This window comes from Chenopodium quinoa, unplaced genomic scaffold, assembly GCF_001683475.1.
Source record: "Chenopodium quinoa cultivar QQ74 unplaced genomic scaffold, ASM168347v1, whole genome shotgun sequence".
In the NCBI taxonomy this organism is placed as follows: Eukaryota; Viridiplantae; Streptophyta; class Magnoliopsida; order Caryophyllales; family Amaranthaceae; genus Chenopodium; species Chenopodium quinoa.
The window spans coordinates 1,881,373-1,905,658 of record NW_018742263.1 but is presented as its reverse complement, the minus strand read 5'-3'; the positions used below and the strand labels follow the sequence as shown (position 1 = coordinate 1,905,658).

Sequence of the window (24,286 nt, the reverse complement as noted above, 5' to 3'; positions counted from 1 at the left end):
ACAATTCCGAGACTGGAACCGGACGCCTGTACCTGCAAAATAACGGAGACTCCTGAGAGCTCCGCCTCCAACGGTCAAGTTAGTACCTGATTAAGGAGTAATTAATACAGAAATTAAAGTAATAAGGTCTCTCTAGGTGAGAGTATTTAATGTAGGTAATCTGCTTTGCTAGCGAGATCAGCCGGTTATTAGTGTGTTCTGTAAATTATTCGGTCCCTGATTAATGAGGATTAATCGAGTATTTATAGCCTTGGGAAGCGTGCAACTCTCTAGGTTTAAGGTAAACCTAGGGCCGATCGGGCTTCTAGACTGAAATGGGCCTTGATGGCCGGTTGTCCCATTTGGCATGGGTGGACACGTGGCGTGTCTTAAGTGGTCCATGGAGGACGCGTGGCGGAACCTGGTTGGTCCACTTGTCAAACGGTGCTTGGTGGATAAAAATCCCCTAATCATTTGCCCCTCACAGGTGGCACGCGACTGGTCACGTGTCGCCTGTGACAGGCGTCGCACGGTGACAGGCGACGGCCCGTTACAGGTGTCACCTTGCAGACGGCCGGGAGACTCTCCCGCCCAAATTTGAATTCGGAGGCGACCCTTCGCCTTCTCATTTTGCCTATAAAAGGAAGTGCTGACTTCGGTCATTTTCACATTTGAGAATTTTTGCGAGAACATTCGGACCCCTGAACTTGCTCTGACATTTTCGGACTTTTTCTGCCTACCGCCTGTTCTGACAAGCCGACTGACCCGAACTTTCAGGACTTCATCAACTGTCATCCATTCAGGTAACTCAGTTCTCTTACTCTTAATTTTCTTTTTATTTTTTGAAATGGCACCATGGAAGCACACGACACGCCCTAAGTTAGTGATCAGCCGGTCACCGGGGACGGCTGAATCTAGGACTAGGAGTGCCGCCTGCCCTTTTCTGGACCCATCTTTGCCCTTTATACAAAGTCCGACTGAATCTGTGTCTATGCAGAACGTGATGGCCAGAACAAAAAAGACTGCTAGAATATCAAACTCAGACGGCTCCTCCCAAAGGGTACTCCTTAGCGAAACATCTGACCAGGCGCCAGATGTGGAACGAGGCGACTGTCAAGCTGACAGTTCTGAGAGAGGGACCAAGGTGTTCCCTTCTCATCTAACCGTGGACATGTCCAATTTACCTTCTGCTCCTTCTAAGGGAGAGGAGGCGGGCCCCTCTAGGAGAGGGGAGGAGTCGTCCTCTTCGGACTCGTCAGGGGACGAGTCCGATTCCAGCTCTTCTGACCACAGTTCTTCTGACTCAGAAGAAAAACATAACCGCCTACAAGAGGCGAGAAGTTCCCATGCAGTGGAGAAGGGGGATAATTGGGCAGAGCCGTCCGCCTCTTACAGAGAGGAAAACACCCCCTACTACTGCAGGGTGCCCCGGGGCCGGATCGCAACCATGCGAGACAACGTGGCGAGCTTTATTGCTAACCACAAAATGGGCCCGGAGTATTTACTGTTTGTGCCGGATCCAGAAGATACTGTCGTCTGGCCGGCTGGTACCAGCTATGGTGACGGCTGTTTTGGCTGCTATGTGGCGGCCATCAAAGCTGGTCTGCGCTTCCCATTACATCCGGCTGTTCAGCGGATTTTAGATGGGTATGATCTGGGGTTATGGCAGTTAGCCCCCAACTCTTGGGTAAACGTACTCGGCTATGTGGCCGGGTGCGAACTGAACGGGGTGGAGCCAAGTTTTGAGGCTTTCGCCCACATGAACTATCTCAGCCGGACCCCTAAGTCGGGAGGTACCGGCTGGTATCAACTAACAAGCCACAGGGGTTACCTCATGACGAGAGGTAAGGCAAACAAATGGAAGGATTGGCGGAACACCTTCCTTATTATCGAGAGTTCAGACACGGAGCTGAACAAACGATTTAACAAGTGGAACAGGGATCCGCCTCTTCTTGCAGGCGGCCTCAGCATGCCGCCTGTTCCCCCAAAGGCTAAAAGAGAGATCCTAGACAAAGGACTCTTCAAAGTAGAGACTAGGGTGAACTCTACTTCAGGGGTACGAGAGCAAGTACCCCTACACTGCGTCCCGAGCTTCAAGTGGCTCTATGATGAGTACTTCTTGGCCGCCTGTGGCCTCGGCAGTCGGTGCTCTAGAGGTAGCCGGCCTGACGAATACTCTGTTTTTTCACGCCTTGTTTACTTGGGATTTTTACTAACTTTGCTGTTTATTTCTTTCAGCCGACGCCATGAGTAAAATAACAGCATCTAAGACTGCGGCGGCCATGCTGCGGGTTTCGCTAATGAAGCAGTCGTACGCCGACTCCCCCAGCAAGGAGGCACCCTTGGTAAGCTTTGAAAACTCTTCCCCTTTAAGTTGTATTATGCATATACTAACTCTTTTTGTTTTCAGTCTGGCACTCCAAGGGCTTCTTCCTCGCAACAGCCGGACCCCAAGGCCCGGAGGACGACTGTTGCAAGCTCTCCTGGGTCTTCCAGGAAAACAGTGGCGGCTGAGAAGCAGCCGGCCACTTCTTCAAAAACCCAAGCGGGGCCGCCTAGATGTATGGACCCTTGCTTGTAAAAACTCACTCTTGCTTCCTTCTTGATTAGGTCTAACTTGTTTTTCCTTCTGCTTAATGCAGCCGGCCCCCAGGGACTTGACTTGGTTGAGGTAGCCAAGTCAATGGTTAAAGTAGTTCCTCCCTCTGACAGGGAGGCGGTCAAGGGTGCCGGCACCCTTGACCTCGATGGAATTTCGGGGATCCTAGCTGAGGTATACCCTTTTGAAGTTCCAGGACGCCTGTTAACCCTTATGATTGGAAACTGACGCCTGTTTTTCTTTGTACTTAGGCCCTGCTCCGAGTCAACAGCCTTCGCAAGCCGATTGATCGGAAAAACAAAGAGGTAAAGGCCGCAAAGGCTATGGCCGCCTCCAGCTGTGATAAAGCAATGTTTCAAATTGCCCAAAATGAAGTACTGACCATTGATCTTCTTTATTATCAGGCGCAGGCGACCGCCGCTGTTCGGGCTCAGCTAGAGGCGGCCCAAAAGAAGGTTGACGAGCTGGAGGGGACCGTCACCAAACTTAAAGCCGAGCTGAAGCCCCTTCGTCAGAAAATGCACTCTTACGAAGCCATGGAGAAATCTTTGGCTAACGTAAAAGAACGCCTGGTGAACCAGGAGAAGAGTCTTACCCAAGAGCTCTCGGACAAGGCCGAGCAAGAGAAACAAGAGCTCGTCCGGGAGATGGTGGAAGACTCCGCCCAAATCCAACGCATGACCTGGGAACGACTGTTCCCCAGTGCCGACTTTGCCTCATGGGAAAGAACGTACCGCCAGTGTTCGGAAATATATAATCAACAGATCCTGGCGGCTGCTGAAGAAGAGGCGATGGACGTTGCGTTGGAGGAGGAAGAGGCTGTTGTGGCGCTTGTGCCACTTGGGGGTAAGGCATCAAAAGATGATGCAGCTAAGGCCGAGTCCAGCAAGAAGAGTGCTGACCAGGCGGCTGCTGCTGATACTGAACTGCCCCCTTCTTAAGCTTTAAGTATATTTTTTCTTTTCACGGCCTGCGTGCCGTTTGCTTTGTAATTACCCGGCCAGGGGGCCGGGGTTTTGAATATTCTGCTGGTCTTTTATGGCCGGCTCATTTTAATCAAATTTTTTGTTTTTGTTCAAATTTGTCTAAGTATTTGAAATTTGCTCACTAGACAGACTGTTGTGTATGGCCGAACGTTAAGACAGGTACAAATAGTAAGTATGCCGCCTATGCCCCTGGACGACTGGTTGTCTGTTTCCAGGATAGATGATCAGTCGGCCATTTAATCAATCGGTATTCGAACTCTTTATTCAATTTGACCAAGTAAATAGAATTACCAAGTAGCCAAGGAATTTAAGTAGGAAAACAAGCGGCGGGTACCGGTTGTTTCCCTTTATTGCCAATGTTGGCCTCTAATTTGTTATTTGTTAACCTAGCAAGAGTATTGGTTGAGAGCCTTTGTTTATAAAAACAAGTGGACGACTCGTACCTTTTAGGCTCAGTACTAAGTTTGAGTGACTATTAAGTTAACATAGGAGTTACTTAGTCTTCGTCACAATCTTGATTGAGTAGTAAAGGTATCAGGCGGCGTAGGCCGGCTAGACCCCTTGATTTACCAATGTTTGTTGGCTATTTACTCAATAGGTTATCCAGTAGGAATAGGGGTTCGAGTGCCCTTGTTTGTATAAAACAGGCGGACGACTCAAACTTTTTAGGTTCCATACCAAATTTGAAGGAGTGACTATGAGTTAACTTTGGAGTTACTCAGTCGCCGTCACTTTTGTTTGAGAAGTAGAGGTACCAGGCGGCGTAGGCCGGCTAGACCCCTTTATTCGCCAATGTTTGTTGGCTATTATCTCAATAGGTACCCCCTGCATTTATCCCAAGTAATACAGGCGGTCATCTGACTCAGATGTCAACTGCTACCACTGGTTTGGTTAGTGATAGAGTTATCCTTGTCTCAAAAACGGCTATGTGGTTGCCCTTTGGGACAGTCGTATAGGTGCCGTGTAATTAGTTTATAGAACAATGTTCCACCCAAAAGGGAGCTGCTCTCTGCGACGAATTTCATCCGAATGGATGCCGCCGGACGCCTGCTATAATGTTGGGACAGGTCGGATTAGTTTTTAAAAGTTAGATCAGTTGACTAGGCGCCTGGTCTGATCATTCGGCCGGTGGCCTTGGTAAGTTCTTGGTGAACGTAGGTGCTAAGTCAAAGAAGGGTAGCCGCCTGTTAGGCACAGGGTCGGCCAGGCCCTAATCTTTTTAGCTAAGTATTGTGAGTAAAATACTCAATGGAGAGTAGCCGACTGTAAAGGTACAGACGGCATGCCCCTCTGATGATAGAGTGAAAAAACTCAATGGAGAGTAGCCGACTGTAAAGGAACAGACGGCATGCCCCTCTGAAGATAGAGTGAAAAAACTCAATGGAGAGTAGCCGACTGTAAAGGTACAGACGGCATGCCCCTCTGAAGATAGAGTGAAAAAACTCAATGGAGAGTAGCCGACTGTAAAGGAACAGACGGCATGCCCCTCTGAAGATAGAGTGAAAAAACTCAATGGAGAGTAGCCGACTGTAAAGGTACAGACGGCATGCCCGAACCGAGTGATGACGTTTTTCCAAATGAATGAAATTACATCTTTCGTCTTGATTCCCTTTACAGCCTCCGCCTCTACCCATTTAGTGAAGTAGTCAACGGCAACAAGTATATACCTTCTGCCGCCTGTAGCAGGCGTATATGGACCCAGAATGTCCATGCCCCACTTAGCAAACGGTAGTGGGCTGTGAATGGTAGTGAGGTCAGTAGCCGGACGGTGAATTAATTTGCCAAACCTTTGGCACTTGTCACATTTTTTCACCATCTCCATTGCATCTGCTTCCAAAGTAGGCCAAAAGTAGCCCTGCCGCCTATATGGGAAGCACAGAAACCAGAGTGAAGATCATCTAGTATCTCTCGTCCCTTTTCAGGAGTAACACACTTTAAGAAGGGTTGAAGGTGCCCCCTCTTGTGCAGTTCCCCCTGTATCATTTCAAAACAGGAGGCTCGTTTTTTTCAGTGATGCCGCCTGTTGAGGATCATCCGGCAGTGTACCGTTTGTCAGATATGCCCTGATTGAATCCATCCAGGTTGAGCTTCTGTCTAGAATTCCAATAGGATTTTCCTCGATGCTTCTCTTCTCCATTACTTCCCAAAACACAGTTCGAGGAGTATCGGAGGAGGCGGATGATGCTAATTTCGAGAGTGCATCTGCCTGGTTGTTTTCTGATCTCGGTACTTGGATCAGATGGAAATTCTCAAGGGAGCCGACTGCTTGTCGGACCGCCTGTAAATATTTGATCATGGCCGGATGTGTTGCTTCGTATTCGCCATTGTACTGACTATCAGTTGTGAATCAGAACAGGCGTCTATTTTCCTTGCTTTTCTGGCGGACTCTGTCTGGGACGCCTTTCTTTTTCTGTCGCCTGTTTCTTGAACAGGCGCACTTTCCTTGACATTGTCAAGGTCTGTTTTTTCTCCACTTGACCCAGTGGCCTTAGCAGTGGGTTTGACATCCGAGAGATAGCACTCTCGGGCCATCCTCTGATCTCCCCTTAGGGAGCCGACTGTTCCATTGTCCCTTTCAAACTTAAGCAGCATAAGTGACGGGATTATAACAGCCTTGGCACTATTCAGGGTTGGGCGACCCAGAATCATGTTGTAGGCAGAGAGTTCCTCTACAACTAGGAATCGGACTACCATGTGTCGTCCTTCCCCTTTTTCGCCCAGGCGGACGGGTAGATCAACTCGTCCCAGTGGGTGGACGACTCCTCCTCCAAACCCTATTAAAGGGTGGGAGGCCGGATGTATGCAGTCCGTCTGATATTTCAGTTTTGACAGACATTTGCTGCTGATGAGATCTGAAGAGCTCCCAGTATCTATGAGGATTCGACCAACTCTCTGGTTGGCCACTTTACATTCAATAACGAGAGGGTCGTCATGCGGCCCCCTTATTCCTCCTAGATCCTCTTCAGTGATGACAATCTCAGGAAATGTATATTTGGACGGTCGTTCTTGGTGAACGGAATTTACATCTAACCGCCTTATATTATCTTTGTTGCCCCTAATAGTGGGGCCGCCTCCTGAGAAGCCGCCTGCAATGGTGTAGACGACTGCATCATCTGTATCGGAACTGTCGGCCTGTTGATTCTTTTTGGCCGACTGCTTTTTTGAGGAAGTATTCCCCGTAGATTTCTTGACATAAGTGTCAAGATCACCTTGATCAGCCAAGCGGTCTAGGTACCGCATGAGACTAATGCAGTCGTTGGTGTGATGACCAATGTCATCATGATAAGCACAGATTTTGTCTTGGTTCCGGTTGCTCGCAGAACCCTTCATGGGGAGCGGTTTCTCAATTGAGAGCCGTCCCTTTATTTCTTTTAGGATAAACTGGTTATCCTTGTTAAACACATACTTTGGGGAGTATGGTTTGAATTCCTTTTTCTTCTTGGCCGGCTGTTTAGAGGAATCAGCCGCCCAGACCCCTTTTCTTTTTTCATCTTTGTTGGACGACTGTTTCTGTCGTCCTTCTCTATTGTCGAACCTCTTCCCGTCCGACTGTTTCATTGTACACAGATCAGTCGCCTGTATATAGGCTTCTGCTTCAATCAAGGCCTCTTGAAGAGTCGCCACCCTTTTTCGAACTAAATCAAATTTGAAGGTAGACCCGTCTTTGAGACCTCTAAAAAAGTCAGTATAAGCTACCTCATCCGGTAACCCTTGAATCTGTATTCTCATCAGGTTGAACCGCCTGATGTAGGAACGAAGCCCCTCCTTTTCACCCTGCTGAATTGTTCCCAAATCAAGGGTCGTTTTCTTCGCAGGGATGTTCATTGCAAAGTTGGAGGCAAATAAGTAAGCAAGCGTCCTGAAACTGTTTACACAACCAGTCGGCAGGTTGCCGAACCATTGCTGTGCAATTCCCTTGAGAGTTGCTGGGAAACACTTGCACCAAGTGGGATCATCCAACCCTTGAAGGTACATCAGGTTGGTGAATGCCATCAGATGGTCTTCCGGGTTAGTAGTGCCATCATAGGCGCCTACTAAAACATTTTTTACTTTGGCCGGCTGAGCGGCTTCAGTAATTTCCTTGGAGAAGGCCGACGGCTGTTCACCAAGTCTAAGCAGCCGTAGCTGCCAGTCCATAGGTTGGACGTTTTTTGCTGCAGGTCCACCAAATGGAGGTGGCTGCATAAAATATTGTTGTTGCGGCACAAATGGCAAATTTGGTACCGCCTGCGCACTATGAAAGCCAGACTGTCGGGAGGTGCCGCCTGACTGACTCTCATGGTACGACTGAGTTGGCCTCATCGAGGCATTTCGCAAACTGTCCTGAAAATTTGAAGTAGAAGCCGACTCTGATAATCGGTCACTCCTCTTCTGCTCTAGCAGGTGCCGAGCATCTGTGAACGTTTGCTTTGACCCGTCCGCCTGAATATGACGAACCGGTTTCCTATTTCCCGTAGGATAACAGAGTTTTGTGAAATCAAGAGCAGACGGCTCCCGCTTCTTAGATTTAGGATGGGGAGTCGCCTCTCGCCCTTGAACTGGCTTCCTCTTCAGTGAAGTGGAAGGTTTTTTGGCCGCCTGCTCTTTGACTGAAGCAGGCGGTTTTTTGTTGATCAACTCTTGGATCTCTCCCTTGAATCCCCTCATGAAGGTCATGAGTTCGTTCCTTGTGATGGGAGCAGACCCATCAGTCGGCTGTTGCCGAGCAAGCGGTGCGCCTGCTGGCTCGCTTCCTGTTTGAAGATACTCCCGTTCCCTTATTTCAGTATGACGGGTACGGCGGGCCCTTAGGGTCCCGTCTGGAGCTGTATGAGTTTCAACTTCAAATTCACTTTCGGTATCATGGTCCGACTGAACTTGAGGGTCGTCTAGGGGACGCCTCTCTTCTGGGGTCGGTACAGACTTGGATGCCATCTCTGAAGTACTCTCCCCACAGACGGCGCCAAGACTGGAACCGGACGCCTGTACCTGCAAAATAACGGAGACTCCTGAGAGCTCCGCCTCCAACGGTCAAGTTAGTACCTGATTAAGGAGTAATTAATACAGAAATTAAAGTAATAAGGTCTCTCTAGGTGAGAGTATTTAATGTAGGTAATCTGCTTTGCTAGCGAGATCAGCCGGTTATTAGTGTGTTCTGTAAATTATTCGGTCCCTGATTAATGAGGATTAATCGAGTATTTATAGCCTTGGGAAGCGTGCAACTCTCTAGGTTTAAGGTAAACCTAGGGCCGATCGGGCTTCTAGACTGAAATGGGCCTTGATGGCCGGTTGTCCCATTTGGCATGGGTGGACACGTGGCGTGTCTTAAGTGGTCCATGGAGGACGCGTGGCGGAACCTGGTTGGTCCACTTGTCAAACGGTGCTTGGTGGATAAAAATCCCCTAATCAATAGGAGGAAGGTTTTGGAAGGCAGACCCTGGGCTTTTTGACAAGGGAATAAACGCGTCGTCAATTGTCTATCCCTAAATCAAATAAAATTTATACAACCTAAACAAACCTAATACGAGTATAAGGCAAGCATAGGGGTCGAACCACAGAGAACGGATAAACACCACCAAATGTTATCGACAATTAAGCTAGTCCGGAGTAGGAGATAAATAAACTAAAGTCTAAAGATGCTTAAACAAGAAATAAAACATCAAGGGAAATGGTTTAGGTATAGCATTCACTTGAACATAAACAAAGGCATAGAAATTGAATTAATTATGAACTAAACATGCATGAATATCGAAGTAAAGGGTCCAATCTAGCCGCCTTCCGGGGTCAATTGGCTTCTCCTAACATAGCCTCTATGTTTCCACATTAGAACCATATACTAGGAGGTACTATTAAATAACAATCGATAGTAATGAACATTAACTAAGTCAACTTCCGTTTCTTGTTAGCAAAGATTCACCTTTAATCAACTAACAATGTGCACTTGCAAGAAGATTAAAGAATATCAAGCATATAAAGACTTTAATCACAAATAAATCAATTCTAAACCCTAGAACATGCTCAAGATCCAACTACACCACAACCATCCCCTTAATGAGGAAATTACTCACTAATCATGCTAATAACAAGATTAATTAACAAATAATCAAGAATAAACATGATTAACAAGCAATACCAACAACTAAAATAATAATCAAAATAAAGCAAATAAAAATAGAGGAGAGAGAGTTAGAGATTCTCATTGATTGAAGATGAAAGTCTATAGAAAAGATGATCAATTTCTTCTTCAATATCCAAGTTCATCAATAGTGAAACCCTTACTTTCTCTCTCTAAACTACCCTAATTCTAACCTAAACCTAGAGAGAGAAGCTCTCCTAAAACTAATTAGAAAGTAGAATAGATGGTTCTTGAATAATTTAATTACCCCCAAAAATGGGTATATATACTAAGCTAGGAAAAATAGAAAAAGAAAAGAAAAGAAAATAAATTAAAAAAGAAAGTAAAAAAATAAGAAACTAAAATAAAAAGAAAGAAATAAAGATAAGGGAAAAGAAAACAAAGAAATAAAAATAAAAAGAAAAGAAAATAGGATAAAATAAACCCACCAATCCCACCAAACAATCAGCCCCTCATTTCTTCTTCTTCGATTCTTTGGCTGCTTCAATTATCATCTTCACCATTCATCAAAATCCATCAAGCTTCATCAAATAATCACCACCGTTCATCCTCCTTGTTTATCATCAAGCATCATATAAAAACCGTTCGATCTTCATTAAGAGTCACGCGCGAAGCTCGTGACATGGTTCAGTCGAACCGCGGGTTGGTGTGGCCGAACTACGGGGTTGGTTCGGTCGAACCATGGGTGTGTTCGACCACACCTCTTAAATTTACAGAACTTTGAAAGTCTCTGACTCGTACTTCGACCGAACTCTCAACGGTTTGCTCGAACCCAATTGGAATTGCATTTTGCTCGTGCGAATTTGGTTCGATTGGTTGCTTAATTGTTGCTAGTTGTTGGTGGTGGTGCAGGTGCGGCAGATTCCTGGTCAGGTGGTATATTGGAGGTGGTGGTGGCTGTTACTTGGTTGAGTTGATTGGTGGCTATGGTGGTTGTTACAGCTGCCGTGGTTGATTGTGCTGGGCTGGTGAGTGGTTGCAGCAGGGTGTTGCGAATTGGAGCAGGGGAAATGGAGGTGAGTGGAATTGAGCGGAGATGGTGGTTTAGGTGTGCTAGTTGATGCGGGTGAATTGGTGATTGTACGGGGGTGATTGGTGGTGTTGGTTGATGGTGGGTTTGCAGGGGAAATGTGGCAAAGTGAATTATGATTGGAGGCTGGTGAGGAAGTGGCTGTGGTGGAGTTGTTGTTGCTGTTGTTGGTGGTTGTGGGGTTGCGCGTTGGTGTGAGAACAGGGGGTAGTGGTGGCTGTGATGCGTGGTAGTGGAGCTGGCAGCATGCTCATGAAATGGGGCTTGGGCATTTGACTCAAATTGAAACCCGAACTCACTTGACACGAAACCCGAACACTTACATACAAAACCGAGAAAGGATTGGAACAAAGAAAAAAAAGAATAAAATAAAATGAAAATAAATAAAGGACGAAATAAAACAAGACCAAGACAAATAAAATAGAAATAAATAAAATGAAATAGAAAATAAGAGACATAAAACTAAACTAATAAAAATAAAACAAAAACTATACAAGCAAATAAAGTAAAATAAAATACGAAAATAAACTAAAATTAATAAAATAAAGAAAATAAACTAAAATGCTCCAAAATTACCAAAATAAACTAGAAAATTTATTAAAGAGAAAACAAGAGAATAAAAGGAAAATAAGGGAAAATAAACACGAAAATAGCTCTAAAACTGCTCCCTAAGAGTGACATAAATATCACTCATCACTTTTGACAATCAAACCTTGCTTTTGAAGGAAATTTGTTCAGACGAACAACCTTTGATTCATGCCCTTTTTAGGTGAGAATTCTTGATGTTTCTTTCGGGAAAAGATCATCTTGGTTTGCTAGGGAAGTGGGTGATTGTATTGGTGAGTGCATTGAGGTGGACGAATCATACCCGCTTGGATGGGACGAGTATATGAGGGTTAAGGGGATGGTTAATATCAACAAACCCCTTCGAAGGGGGATCAAAGTGGTTGTTGATTCAGGGCATGCTAAATGGGTTAGCTTTAAATATGAACGCCTTGGCGATTTTTGTTATTATTGTGGCCATATAGGTCACAATGATAAGGATTGTGATGAGAAGAACGCTGGTAGTGGTGATGCTCCAATTGTATTTCAATACGGGCCATTCTTGACATCTTCCCCTCACCGTTTGAAGGTACCTGCTGCAGAGAGGGAGTAGGAGAAGAAATGGGTGGAAAGCATAAAAAAGAAAGGTCGTGTGCAACGTTCTAATTATAATGATCCTGCTGCTATTAGGCTTGGCCCCCTGGAGCTGCATGGAAGCTACTATTTTCTTCACCAAAAACCAATGATGCTGCCATGCCAAAGCCTAGCTGTAGGGAATATTTCAAGCGTTAACTCCTAGCTCGAACCCCACTGTGATCATACACTAAAGTACGGTGGCGTCCAAAGGGAAAGAAGATAGAGCAAAAGAGTCGCCAACAAGTTTTTTAGGAACTTGTAAACCGTTCACGAGGTGAAGGTTACACCCCTTAACGATCAAAGAGATTGTCAGCTCCATAAGGTCTTGAACCAAATAGGGTTCGGGGATGAAGGTACAAATCCAACCTAAAAGAGATTGAACCTGCCCTAATAATAGGCCTCTACTTTATTCTGATCGTATTCATGTGCGCTTTCTAACTAACATGCAATCAATAGGATTAACCCTAAACTTGTTTATCTACGTTGGTTGAATATTAATGCACAAATAAACTATTATTGGCGATCCCTTGAATTATAATCATATTAACCAACAAGATTATTAATTATCTTATTAAGCGTGATTACAAGTACAAATTCCCTTTAAACATGCATAAAAGGTGTGATCAAGAAATAAAAATAAATATCATCAAGCAACATAATAAATAACCATAACAATAATCATCAAAATAATAATAATTAAAATAATCATAAACATGTTAAAGCATAATAAAAATAGCAAGATCCTAGGCATGATACTAACAAGATTGATAACAAACCCTAGCATGTCACTAAGCAATAAAAATCATATATTTAACCCTAACATGATACTAACAATCATAAATATTAGGAAGAAAATAAAAGGCATCATACTTTTAATCATACTTGGTATTAAAGTTACCCTAGACATGATACTAGGAATATCATAATAACAACCTAAGCACGATTTCTACATCATAATATCAATTAAAAAATTAAAGCACTTACTTGGATGCCTCGTACCTCTTTCTAATAACAAAATACACACGTTAGTAACTTCAAGGAAAATAATAATCAAAGAATTAAATTAAATAATTAAAGGAGAGATTTGGGACCAAACCCTCAGAAATTAAACCTTTCACGTCTAGGGCGAAGGCAACTTCGAATATGGCTAGGTGTATCTAAGTCTAATGAATGCGGAATTTTTATATTTGAGAGAAAGCTAGTTTAGAAAAGAGAGAGAGAGTAATCAAGAAAATCTTGATGAGAGTTGGTGAATCAAAACGGAGTTTTTAGGAAGCTATTTATAGAAAAAATCATCCAAAAAGATAGAAAACCGAAAACAGAGTTCTGACACGCAACACTTGATTAGCATCGACGCTGGCAATAAGTGTCAGGCGCTAAAGGTTAGCGCCAGGCGCCAAGACTTAGCGCCAGACGCTAATGCTTAAAGGTTAGCGCCAGGCGCCAAGACTTAGCGCCAGACGCTAATGCTTAGCGTCAGGCGCTAATAATCAGTTTCACGCATTTTTGTTTTTATCATATCTTTTGATCCGGAAGTCTAAATAAGGCATATAATATGTCGTTAGAAAGATCTTGAAGTCTATTTTGTAGATAAAAAGATATGACCAAAATAGTGGAAGGGTGTTAGTTTTGGATCGAGTTTCATATCTCATTCATATCTTTTTCGTTATAGCTTGGATTTTATATTATAATATATCATTAGAAAAATAATTTCAAGATATATCTAACCATATAAAATTTGGATAAATATTATGAGTCACGAAAATAAAATCTGAATATATTCCACTTCGTACAAAACAAGGATTCTTAAAAGGAGTAGTTTTATTCAATTTCAAACTCTTTAAAACATAATTATCAATCCTAACTCCATTAGGATTTAAGATAACCTTCTAGATTATTCTAGAAGACAAATAAATCCTAATAGTTTTAGGAATGATAATTAATAATAGGCACTCCTCTAGATAATTGCGCCGCATATAAAAACCAAATCGGGCCCAGTTTAGTATTTTGGCCATAACTTCCTCATTATTCATCGGAATTGGGCTTATAATATATCGTTGGAAAGCTCTCTTCAAGCCCTATCGAACTACACTACTATTGGACCCATATCATGGACCAACCAAACTGGATTGGCTGTTTTCTTAAAATAGGTTTTCAAAAATAGAGAGAAGAGAAAAGAAATTAAAAACTATCCGCAACACTAAACTTTCCACACTTTCACTTCATTCGATTATGATTCGACGTGAAAGATACTCATCACTGGGTTTGGTTTTGGGGAGACACAAATGGGTGTCTACAGAAGCCCCCACTTTGACTAAGTTTGGAGAAACGCAAGTTTCGAAAACGAAAGTCAAAGTATCGATAGGGACGGAGAATGATCCAGAACGTTCTGCGACCCTAAATCACTCTTGTAACGCTGATACCTGCAAACTAGTGTTATTTAAACAGATAAGAGAGTTAAGAAACGCGTATCTTGCACCGTCGAGCACACGTCTCTGAAAGTAAATGATTTGTTGTGACGATCTTCCGCAAGCTAGAGAATACCGCCTGAAGACTGCTACGCTTGTAACCGCCTCTAATTTCCACTGTAATAGTCTTCGAAAAGATCACTGCTTGTTGATCCTTAATGCTGCTATGCCAGTACGTCGGCGCTTTGCTGCTTGTGAACCAGTATGTCGGTGCTTTTGCTGAATTGTGAACCAGTATGTCGGTGCCTTTGCTGTGATGACAATCCTCTTTTCTTTAGGAATAGTTGCCAACACAACTCTTGTATGTTGTATGACAATCCGATTTAGGGAAAGTTGTCAATGCTTCGTAACAATCCATCCTTGGAAATGTTGCCACGATGAAGCGACAATCCGTATCTCGGAAAATTTGCCAAAATCCAATTTTTGGGAAAAGTTGCCAATGCTTCGTAACAATTAATGAGTGATTTTGACATGACAAGGCATGCTTCAGCGTTATGTTAAGATTTCATGACAAAGGGTTCCTAAGGGAAGTATATTTGGTCATGTATCTGTGCGGTGTATGAAAGTGATACTAATGTTAGGCCGCAAAGGCTAAGTGTGTGGAAAAATTTTATTTCAAGAAGAGTCAACTAATGGTGACTCTTAGGCTAGGTAGGCTAATGATGTAAGGATCAAGCCCCCAAGTCTAGCTCTAAATGAATAGGGATGAGCACAGGATATCCCTTGATATGATCATGGTGTGAGTGTGTGAATGTGAATATGAATGCATTTTATTACGGCCGCACCTCGATGTGAGGTTGCCTACGTATCCGTTAGGAATCAGGCCGAATGTAGCTCTAGCTGAACCTCGCACAAGTGTGTGTATACCTCAAAAAGGTCTTTTTAAGGGTTGTAACGTGATTAGGCTAAAGGTTGAAGAAGAAAGGGATAAACGCTCAAGACCCTCGATAAGCTCCCAAGGTGTGCAACCTTGCTATTGAGTATTTGTATTTTCATGCTTGAGGTTTTATACTCTTTTTTTAACTCTCTCTTTTGCTTTAGCATTTATTTCATTTTTATAAGTGTGGGCAATCCCGATCATGCGGTGTATCACTCACTTGGCATTCATGTTTCTCGGGCACGGTATCGAGCACTTGATAAGAGACGCAATATGAGACGTGTTCATATCAAAGACATGTTCATGTCAATGTCATTGGAACACTTGCCCTTTTGTACACTTTTATTTATTTTTTGCTTATTTTTTGCTATTTTAATCTTTTGAAGTTACTCAAGCTTTTTATGAAATTAAATATTTCATAAGTTGCACACCATCTCATCCCAAGATTAGGTAGATATGGGTTGAAAAATGAAAGGTCTATCGTTAGACGAGGCTCAAAGTGGTTTATCAAAAAAGGATTGCATATTTGAAGGGTGAAATGTGATATGATGTGGCTACAAGGGTTGCCTCAAATCATTGGTATACCTTGTGCTTAGTTTGACATGGATTTTTTTTTTATTTTAAAAAAAGCAATGTAATGAAATGATCATATGTAAGGAAATAAATTCTCATTTTCTTAAAAGGAAAAAAAAGAATGAATCTACAAAATTAATCTAAGGGGAAAGAAAGAATCTACAAAATTAATCTAAGGGAAGAGAAAGGTGCCTATGCTAGACTTATTTAGGAAAGGAAAAAATGAAAAAGAAATAGAAAAAGAGGTCATGAAATCTTGTCGTTGAAGCTCGCCTCTCGTCTTGTGTCATTTGCTTCATCATCACCCAGTCTTCTCGTTAGCTAGAGGCAATTGGGATCTTATTTGCTTCTATGAGATCTTGAATGAGATTTTGAAACCTGTAGCATTCATCAGTGGTATGACCGCGTCCTCGATGGTACTTGCAATAAGAGTTGGGATTCCATCTCGAAGATCGATTTTCTTGCGTTGGATCCTTGGTAGGGCCAATAGGTTTGATTAATCCTCGCTCATAGAGACGATCAGAACAACATCGTAGGTTATTCCAATTGGTGTGAACTCTCTCCTGGGTTTCCTTTTAGATCCTTGATTGTCCATGGCTAAGACACCATTATGGTCAAAGGTACTAACATTATTAGTAGAGTGGGTGTTTTTGGAAGAAGAAGGATTGTCGTTCTTCTTTCCTTTCCAGCCACTGTGGTTACTATTGTTAGTAGCTTTTTGTTTTGCGAGGTCATCTTCGATTTCAATTCCGATGTCATAAATGGCCTTGAAAGTATTCAGATTGTGTTGATATTTTAAATGCTTCAAATACTTCTCTTGGAGATTCTTGATAAACATCCTCACAGATTCTTTTTCAGTGGGCACCTCAATCATCTTAGCGGAAGTTTCCCTCCACTTATTAAAGAAAGAAGTAAAGCCTTCATTCTCTTTTTGTCTTAGCATCTCAAGTTGTCTATAATCGGTTTCAACTTGAATATTGCACTTGTACCTATCAATGAAAGCGTTTACTATCGATTCCCAGGTAGAGGTTTTCTCCTTGTCAAGGGAGAAGAACCATTTTTGGCAAACAGTTTAAAGAGATAGAGAAAATATAGAGGGAAACACTTTCTTATCAATACCCTTAACACTCATTATTGTTTCAAAAGCTCTTAGATGAAAATAAGGGTTGTCAGTTGCCTTGAATTTCGGGATGTCGTTGGCATTGAACTTATGCGGAAGAAGTTCTTTATCCACCAAGACCCCTTGTGAACTAATGCCCTGAAATTTATAGTCACTAGATAGCTTGCTCAAGCTTTCTTGCATGAGGTTCATTTGTTGTTGTTTCACAGGGTCATCAATTTTGAGGGTTAAAGCCTTTAACACCTCAGTCACGTCAGTCAATTGACTCCTAAGTTCATTAACTTCCTCTTGAGTTTCCATTATCTTTTTAGCCTTCCTCTTTTGATGAATCGGTTTATCAAAAAGTAAGACTTGAATAAAGAGGTTATCCTTGATTAATCGCCCTTCTCTCCTCAACCAAGTACTGTGGAAAAGGAATTTAGGGATATCCATTGTTAATTGTTTGACTTAAACTTTATTCAACATGAAATGGATAGAAGAAGGTAGAAAAATGAGGGGTGGTGATATGGAGAAATCATGTAGATGGAGAGATGTGAAGAAATTAGGAATAGAATGTACCCCCAACTCAAATGATGGAAAAAACTGACTCATGCATGTACCTAAGACATGGTCATGGTGTGAAAAGAGTATGTACAAAGTGTGTTCTAAGACTAGTGAATGTAGGTGATATGTTAAGACTTGTTTCATGACCATGTGGCTAGACTATGTGACTAGACTCAAGCAAAGACTAAGTTAAGACCTCATGTATATGCATTAAACTGGACATGCTATGGTATTCTAGTCATAACTTTTGATCTGTGACTCTGATTGGGATGAAACCAACTCCAAATTAAAGATAAAACTCAGGGCTACAGATCTATAGGCTTTACAACTCGTATTTCTTCCTAGAACTCTGGATCTGACCAAAACAAGTTGACGCTTGTGCAGTATACGGGAATAAAAATTCGGGTTGACTTAAAGGGACTATGACTCGATTTTAGACATTAGCTAAAATTAATTAATTAAACAAAATCCTTTAATTATTAATTAGTTTATTAAGTCTTAACACAAGTCAAACAAACGGTTAGAAAAAAAAAACACATAGAGTATGCACAACAAATAATGCACAATTAGTCAAGTAGGCACGATATGATGCAATGAGTTTGCAACCTAACCATGGCTCTAGTTCTCTAAAGTTCGGGATATGGTTTAGTCAATAGAGGGTCCATGGTTAATTGTCCGGATTCACCGCGCGGAAGCCTAACCGTGAAGGGTTGGCGCGAGTGGATGGGACACCGCGAGTTTTAGAAAAAACGCGCTTCCATGGTTTAGTGAATACAACAATCTCGGATGTACCCTTTGTTGCTCAGAGCGTTCAATCAGGTAGATGGAGCATGAATTCCCAGAGGGTTATGTCCATATGTAGAACACATATGGGTTTTAGAAAAGTGAGAAAAACTCAATCAAGAAGTAGAATCGAGCAAACAATGCGAAAAACTTGTCGAAATTAGAACGCATATTTCTGGCTCGGTATTGGAAGAATTTGGCGCCAGCAAACATAGATTGGCGTCGGGTTTTAGCTGTAGCGCCTGGCGACAGAACTCTCGTCTGGCGCTACAGTTAAAATTCTGGCGCTAATATTCTGTTCGTTGACGCTAATTCCTACATGCCTCATCAGCTTTCTGTGCTCGAAAATTTTTTCCAGTTTTCGCGCAGTGTTATTTCGGTCCTAGTTGTGAAAGATATTCCTCAAATTTTCTACGTGTAAAAATCCTATGTTTTAACTCATTACGGATGGTCTTTCTAATGGGATCTTTTTTATGCATATGACAATAATGTTAATAAAAATTACGCACATGAAATATTTAGAACGTTTTGAGTCTCATCCACTCATTCTAAATCATTGCCGAAATAAATTTCAGGAGTTAAAATAGAAATCCTCCCCAGTGGAGTCGCCAAAAACTGTAGGGAATATTTCAAGCGTTAACCCCTAGCTCGAACCCCACTGTGATCATACAATAAAGTACGGTGGCGTCCAAAGGGAAAGAAGATAGAGCAAAAGAGTCGCCAACAAGTTTTTTAGGAACTTGTAAACCGTTAACGAGGTGAAGGTTACACCCCTTAACGATCCATGAGATCGTCAACTCCATAAGGTCTTTAACCAAATAGGGTCCGGGGATGAAGGTACAAATCCAACCTAAAAGAGATTGAACCTGCCCTAATAATAGGCCTCTACTTTATTCTGATCGTATTCACGTGCGCTTTTCTGACTAACATGCAATCAATAGGATTAACCCTAAACCTGTTTATCTACGTTGGTTGAATATTAATGCACAAATAAACTATTATTGGTGATCACTTGAATTATAATCATATTAACCCTAAACAAGATTATTAATTATCTTATTAAGCGTGATTACAAGTACAAATTCCCTTTAAACATGCATAAAAGGTGTGATCAAGCAATAAAAATAAATATCATCAAGCAACAAAATAAATAACCATAAAATTAATCATCAAAATAATAATAATTAAAATAATCATAAACATGTTAAAGCATAATAAAAATAGCAAGATCCTAGGCATGATACTAACAAGATTGATAACAAACCCTAGCATGTCACTTAGCAATAAAAATCATATATTTAACCCTAACATGATACTAACAATCATAAATGTTAGGAAGAAAATAAAAGGCATCATACTTTTAATCATACTTGGTATTAAAGTTACCCTAGACATGATACTAGGAATATCATAATAACAACCTAAGCATGATTTCTACATCATAATATCAATTACACAATTAAAGCACTTACTTGGATGCCTTGTACCTCTTTCTAATAACAAAATACACACGTTAGTAACTTCAACGAAAATAATAATCAAAGAATTAAATTAAATAATTAAAGGAGAGATTTGGGACCAAACCCTCAGAAATTAAACCTTTCACATCTAGGGCGAAGGCAACTTCGAATATGGCTAGGTGTATCTAAGTCTAATGAATGCGGAATTTTTATATGTGAGAGAAGGCTAGTTTAGAAAAGAGAGAGAGAGTAATCAAGAAAATCTTGATGAGAGTTGGTGAATCAAAACGGAGTTTTTAGGAAGCTATTTATAGAAAAAATCAGCCAAAAAGATAGAAAATTGAAAACAGAGTTCTGATGCACAAAAAACTTTATTAGCGTCGACGTTGGCAATTAGCGCAAGGCGCTGAAGGTTAGTGCCAGGCGCCAAGCCTTAGCGCCAGGCGCTAATGCTTAGCGTCAGGCGCTAATAATCAATTTGACGCGTTTTTGTTTTTATCATTTCTTTTGATCCAGAAGTCCAAATAAGGCATATAATATGTCGTTGGAAAGTTCTTGAAGTCTACTTTTCAACACTATTAAAATAATAGTAAAATATTTTTTAGATAAAAAGATATTGCCGAAATAGTGGAAGAGTGTCAGTTTTGAATAGAGTTTCATATCTCATTCATATCTTTTTCGTTATAGCTCGGATTTAATATTATAATATATCATTGGAAAGATAATTTCAATACCTATCCAACCATATAAAATTTTGATAAAGATTATGATTCACGAAAATAAAATCGGAATATATTCCACTTCGTACAAAACAAGGATTCTTAAAGGAGTAGTTTTATTCAATTTCAAACTCTTTAAAACATAATTATCAATCCTAACACCATTAGGATTTAAGATAACCTTCTAGAGTATTCTAGAAGACAAATAAATCCTAATAGTTTTAGGAATGATAATTAATAGTAGGCACTCCTCTAGATCATTGCGCCGCATATAAAAACCAAATCGGGCCCAGTTTAGTATTTTGGCCATAACTTCCTCATTATTCATCGGAATTGGGCTTATAATATATCGTTGGAAAGCTCTCTTCAAGTCCTATCCAACTACACTACTATTGGACCCATATCATGGACCAACCAAACTGGATTGGCTGTTTTCTTAAAATAGGTTTTCAAAAATAGAGAGAAGAGAAAAGAAATTAAAACTATCCGCAACACTAAACTTTCCACAGTTTCACTTCATTCGATTATGATTCAACGTGAAAGATACTCATCACTGGGTTTGGTTTTGGGGAGACACAAATGGGTGTCTACATTAGCACTATCTCTCTTGTTGCGGTTGCTGATGAAGGCAGTGGTGTAATGGTGTGAAGGCCGTCTGCTATGCAAGCTGGTAAATACGTGAAGGACGGTGTTAAATCCAATAATTCGATGAGTAAGGAGGTTGAAGATCAGTGTGAGAGGTAGAAAATGGTGTTAAATGCGGGCACCAGTGTTCGACAGAAGAGGTATCATGGTGAGGCCGTGGGAATGGATATGACCGAAAGTCGGGATGCAGGGGCAGTATCGAGGAAAAGGAGTGTTGATGTTGTGCTCAAGTCTTCTCCGAATGTTCCTGTCACTAATGTGGAAAAGAGCCAAAAACTTTTTGTGAGTAATATGTCTTCTTTTTCTTCTGTATCTAAAGTAGAGGGCCTTGGGGATGTCCAAGCCCTCGAAAAGCAATGAAAATATTTAGCTGAAACTGCCACGGGCTTGGCAACTCGCGTGCAGTTAGGGGCCTCGAAGACATGTGTTGGAGGGAAAAGCCAAATATTGTCTTTGTAATGGAGACTATGCTTGATGAAAAAATTCTTAATAAAATAAAAAATTGTTGTGGTTATACGTATGGTGTTTTCTTTGTAGTACTGGTAGATCCGGTGGTTTGGGAATGTGGTGGAGGGATATTAATATGCAAATAGTGTCTTACTCTATTCATCATATTTGTGCTCATGTGTTGGATGATAATAATGTTCCTATTTGGAAAGTTGTTGGAATTTATGGGTGGTTGGAATAAGCTAATAAATGTCAAACTTGGTCGCTTATGACAACTCAAAGGGCTTGATGATCTCCCTTGTGTGATGTTAGGTGATTTTAAGAAATATTGAGCCTATCTAAAAAGAAGGAGGGGTCCTGAGAAGCGAGAGGCTCATGGATGCTTTCCGAGGGGCAATTGATAGTTGTGCTATGAAAGATCTTTGCTATAGGGGTTGTACGTTCACTTGGGAAAGGGGGAATTCCATGTCAACTTTTGTCAGAGAAAGGTTGGATCGATTCCTAGCTGATGAAGGGTGGTGTTCTTTGTTCCCGGATTGTGAGGTTCGACATTTATCTATATTGAAACCAGATCATGCTCCGATAATTTTGTCAACTGAAACTAGAAGACAAGATGATTGGGGGGATTCAGGATTCAAGTTCGAACATTTCTGGTTGTCTAATGAGGGGTGTAGTGGGGTTGTGAGTGATGCATGGGTGAGTGCGGCCGGGCTCGGTATTAGACAAAAAATTGCTGTTTGTGGTGAATGTGTTGCTAGCTGAGCCGCCTTAACCTTCGGTGACATCAAAAAGTAAATCAAGAAAGCCAAAAAGGCGTTAAAGGAGGGCGCCATGGATGGTATAAAACTGGAGCAATGTCACACCATTTCAACTGAACTTGATTCTCTTTATTTAATGGAGGAGTCGTATTGGTTTGCTCGTGCCCGGGCAAATGAGCTACGCGATGGGGACAAAAATACAAAATATTTTCATCACAAGGCGAGTCAACGGAAGGCAAAAAATCGGATTGTTGGGCTCTTTGATGACAATAGGGTGTGAAAAAATAAAAAAGTTGACATCAAGAAACTGATAGCCGCATATTTTGCTAAACTCTTTGCCACTAGTTCTCCAACTGGGTTTCAAGATGCAATGGAAGGCCTGGACACTTTAGTGACAGATGAGATGAATTCATTCCTAGATAGAGAACCAACGGGGGAAGAATTTAGACAGTCTTTATTTCAAATGCACCCTAATAAGGCACCGGGCCTTGACGGTATGCATGCTTTATTTTTTCAGAAATTTTGGCATATTGTTGGATATGATATTATTGCTTATGTTCAAAAATGGTGGAATGGGAATGTGTATTTGGCGGAAATAAATAACACTTGTATTTTTCTTATTTTGAAATGTGACAAGCCAACATTAATTTCGGAATTCAGACCTATAAGCTGTTGCAATGTTATTTATAAAATCACCTCTAAGGTGTTTGCAAATAAATTGAAAAAAATTTCTTGGCGATATTATATCTCCGAATCAGAGTGCTTTTGTTTCGCAGAGGCTCATAACTGATAATTCCATTGTTGCCTTTGAAATTTTTCATGCTATGAAGAGAGGTGGTGAAGGGAAGGATGGCAATGTTGCGCTAAAACTTGATATGAGCAAAGCGTATCATAGGGTGGAATGGGTGTTTTTGGAATAGGTGATGATAAAATTGGGGTTCTCGAATATGTGGATTCATCGAATTATGTGTTATCTTAAGAGCGTTTCTTTTACTTTTAAGATAAACGGGCATATCTCGGGGTCTGTGACTCCCTCGAGAGGATTACGCCAGGGTGATCCTATTTCTCCGTACTTGTTCCTGTTATATGCGGATGCTTTTTCGACGCTAATCTCAAAAGCGGCTAATGGTAACTTAATTTACGGTGCCAGAATTTGTAGGAATGCTCCCAGGGTGTCTCACCTTTTCTTTGCAGACGACAGTATACTTTTTGCTAAAGCAAGAGTGCAAGAATTCTCGGTTATAGCTGATATAATCAACAAATATGAGAGAGCTTCGGTTCAGAACGTCAATTTAAGCAAAACTGAAGTTGTTTTTAGCAAAAATGTAGACCAAAATCGAAGGCAAGAGATTATTCAAATTTTGGGTGTTAGGGAGGTTGAACGACATGAAAAGTACCTTGGGTTGCCCACTATCATTGGAAGATCGAAAAAAGCAATTTTTGCGGGGTTGAAGGAGAGATTATGGAAGAAACAACAGGGTTGGAAGGAAAAGATGCTTTCGAGACCGGGAAAAGAGGTGCTTATAAAAGCGGTAGATCAAGCGATTCCTAACTATATGATGAGCATTTTTAAACTTCCGGATGGATTTATTGATGATATCCACTCCATGCTTGCGAGGTTTTGGTGGGGTTCTACGGAGACTATAAAGAAGATACATTGGCAACGATGGGAAAGCTTATGTCAACCCAAAGCTCTTGGAGGGTTGGGCTTTAAAGATCTGAAATGGTTTAACCAAGCGTTATAGCAAAACAATTATGGAGACTTCACCATAAGCCTGGGCACACTTATTCACACAATTCTAAAGGCGAAAGATTTTAAGAATTGTGAGGTTCTTTAGGCTACGTGTGGCTATGACCCACGATATGTTTGGAGGAGTATGTGGGTGCACGGGATGTGTTACTTGAGAGCCTTAAGTGGAGAGTGGGTAATGGGAGTGCTATAAATGTGTGGGATGAAGCTTGGCTACCTGGAAACTCTTCGGCAATAGTTCCATCTCCAAGTGCT

At 41.6% G+C, this 24,286-nt stretch overlaps 1 protein-coding gene across 1 annotated transcript; it reads left to right on the top strand.

Annotated features, from left to right (window-relative positions):
• Positions 1–21,898: 21,898 nt before the first annotated feature.
• Positions 21,899–24,026, top strand: LOC110683373. The gene is made up of 3 exons (XM_021859731.1): positions 21,899–22,219; positions 23,058–23,186; positions 23,283–24,026. Exons 1-3 carry the CDS (start codon positions 21,899–21,901, stop codon positions 24,024–24,026), a joined length of 1,194 nt encoding a protein of 397 aa, XP_021715423.1.
• The last annotated feature ends 260 nt before the right edge of the window (positions 24,027–24,286 follow it).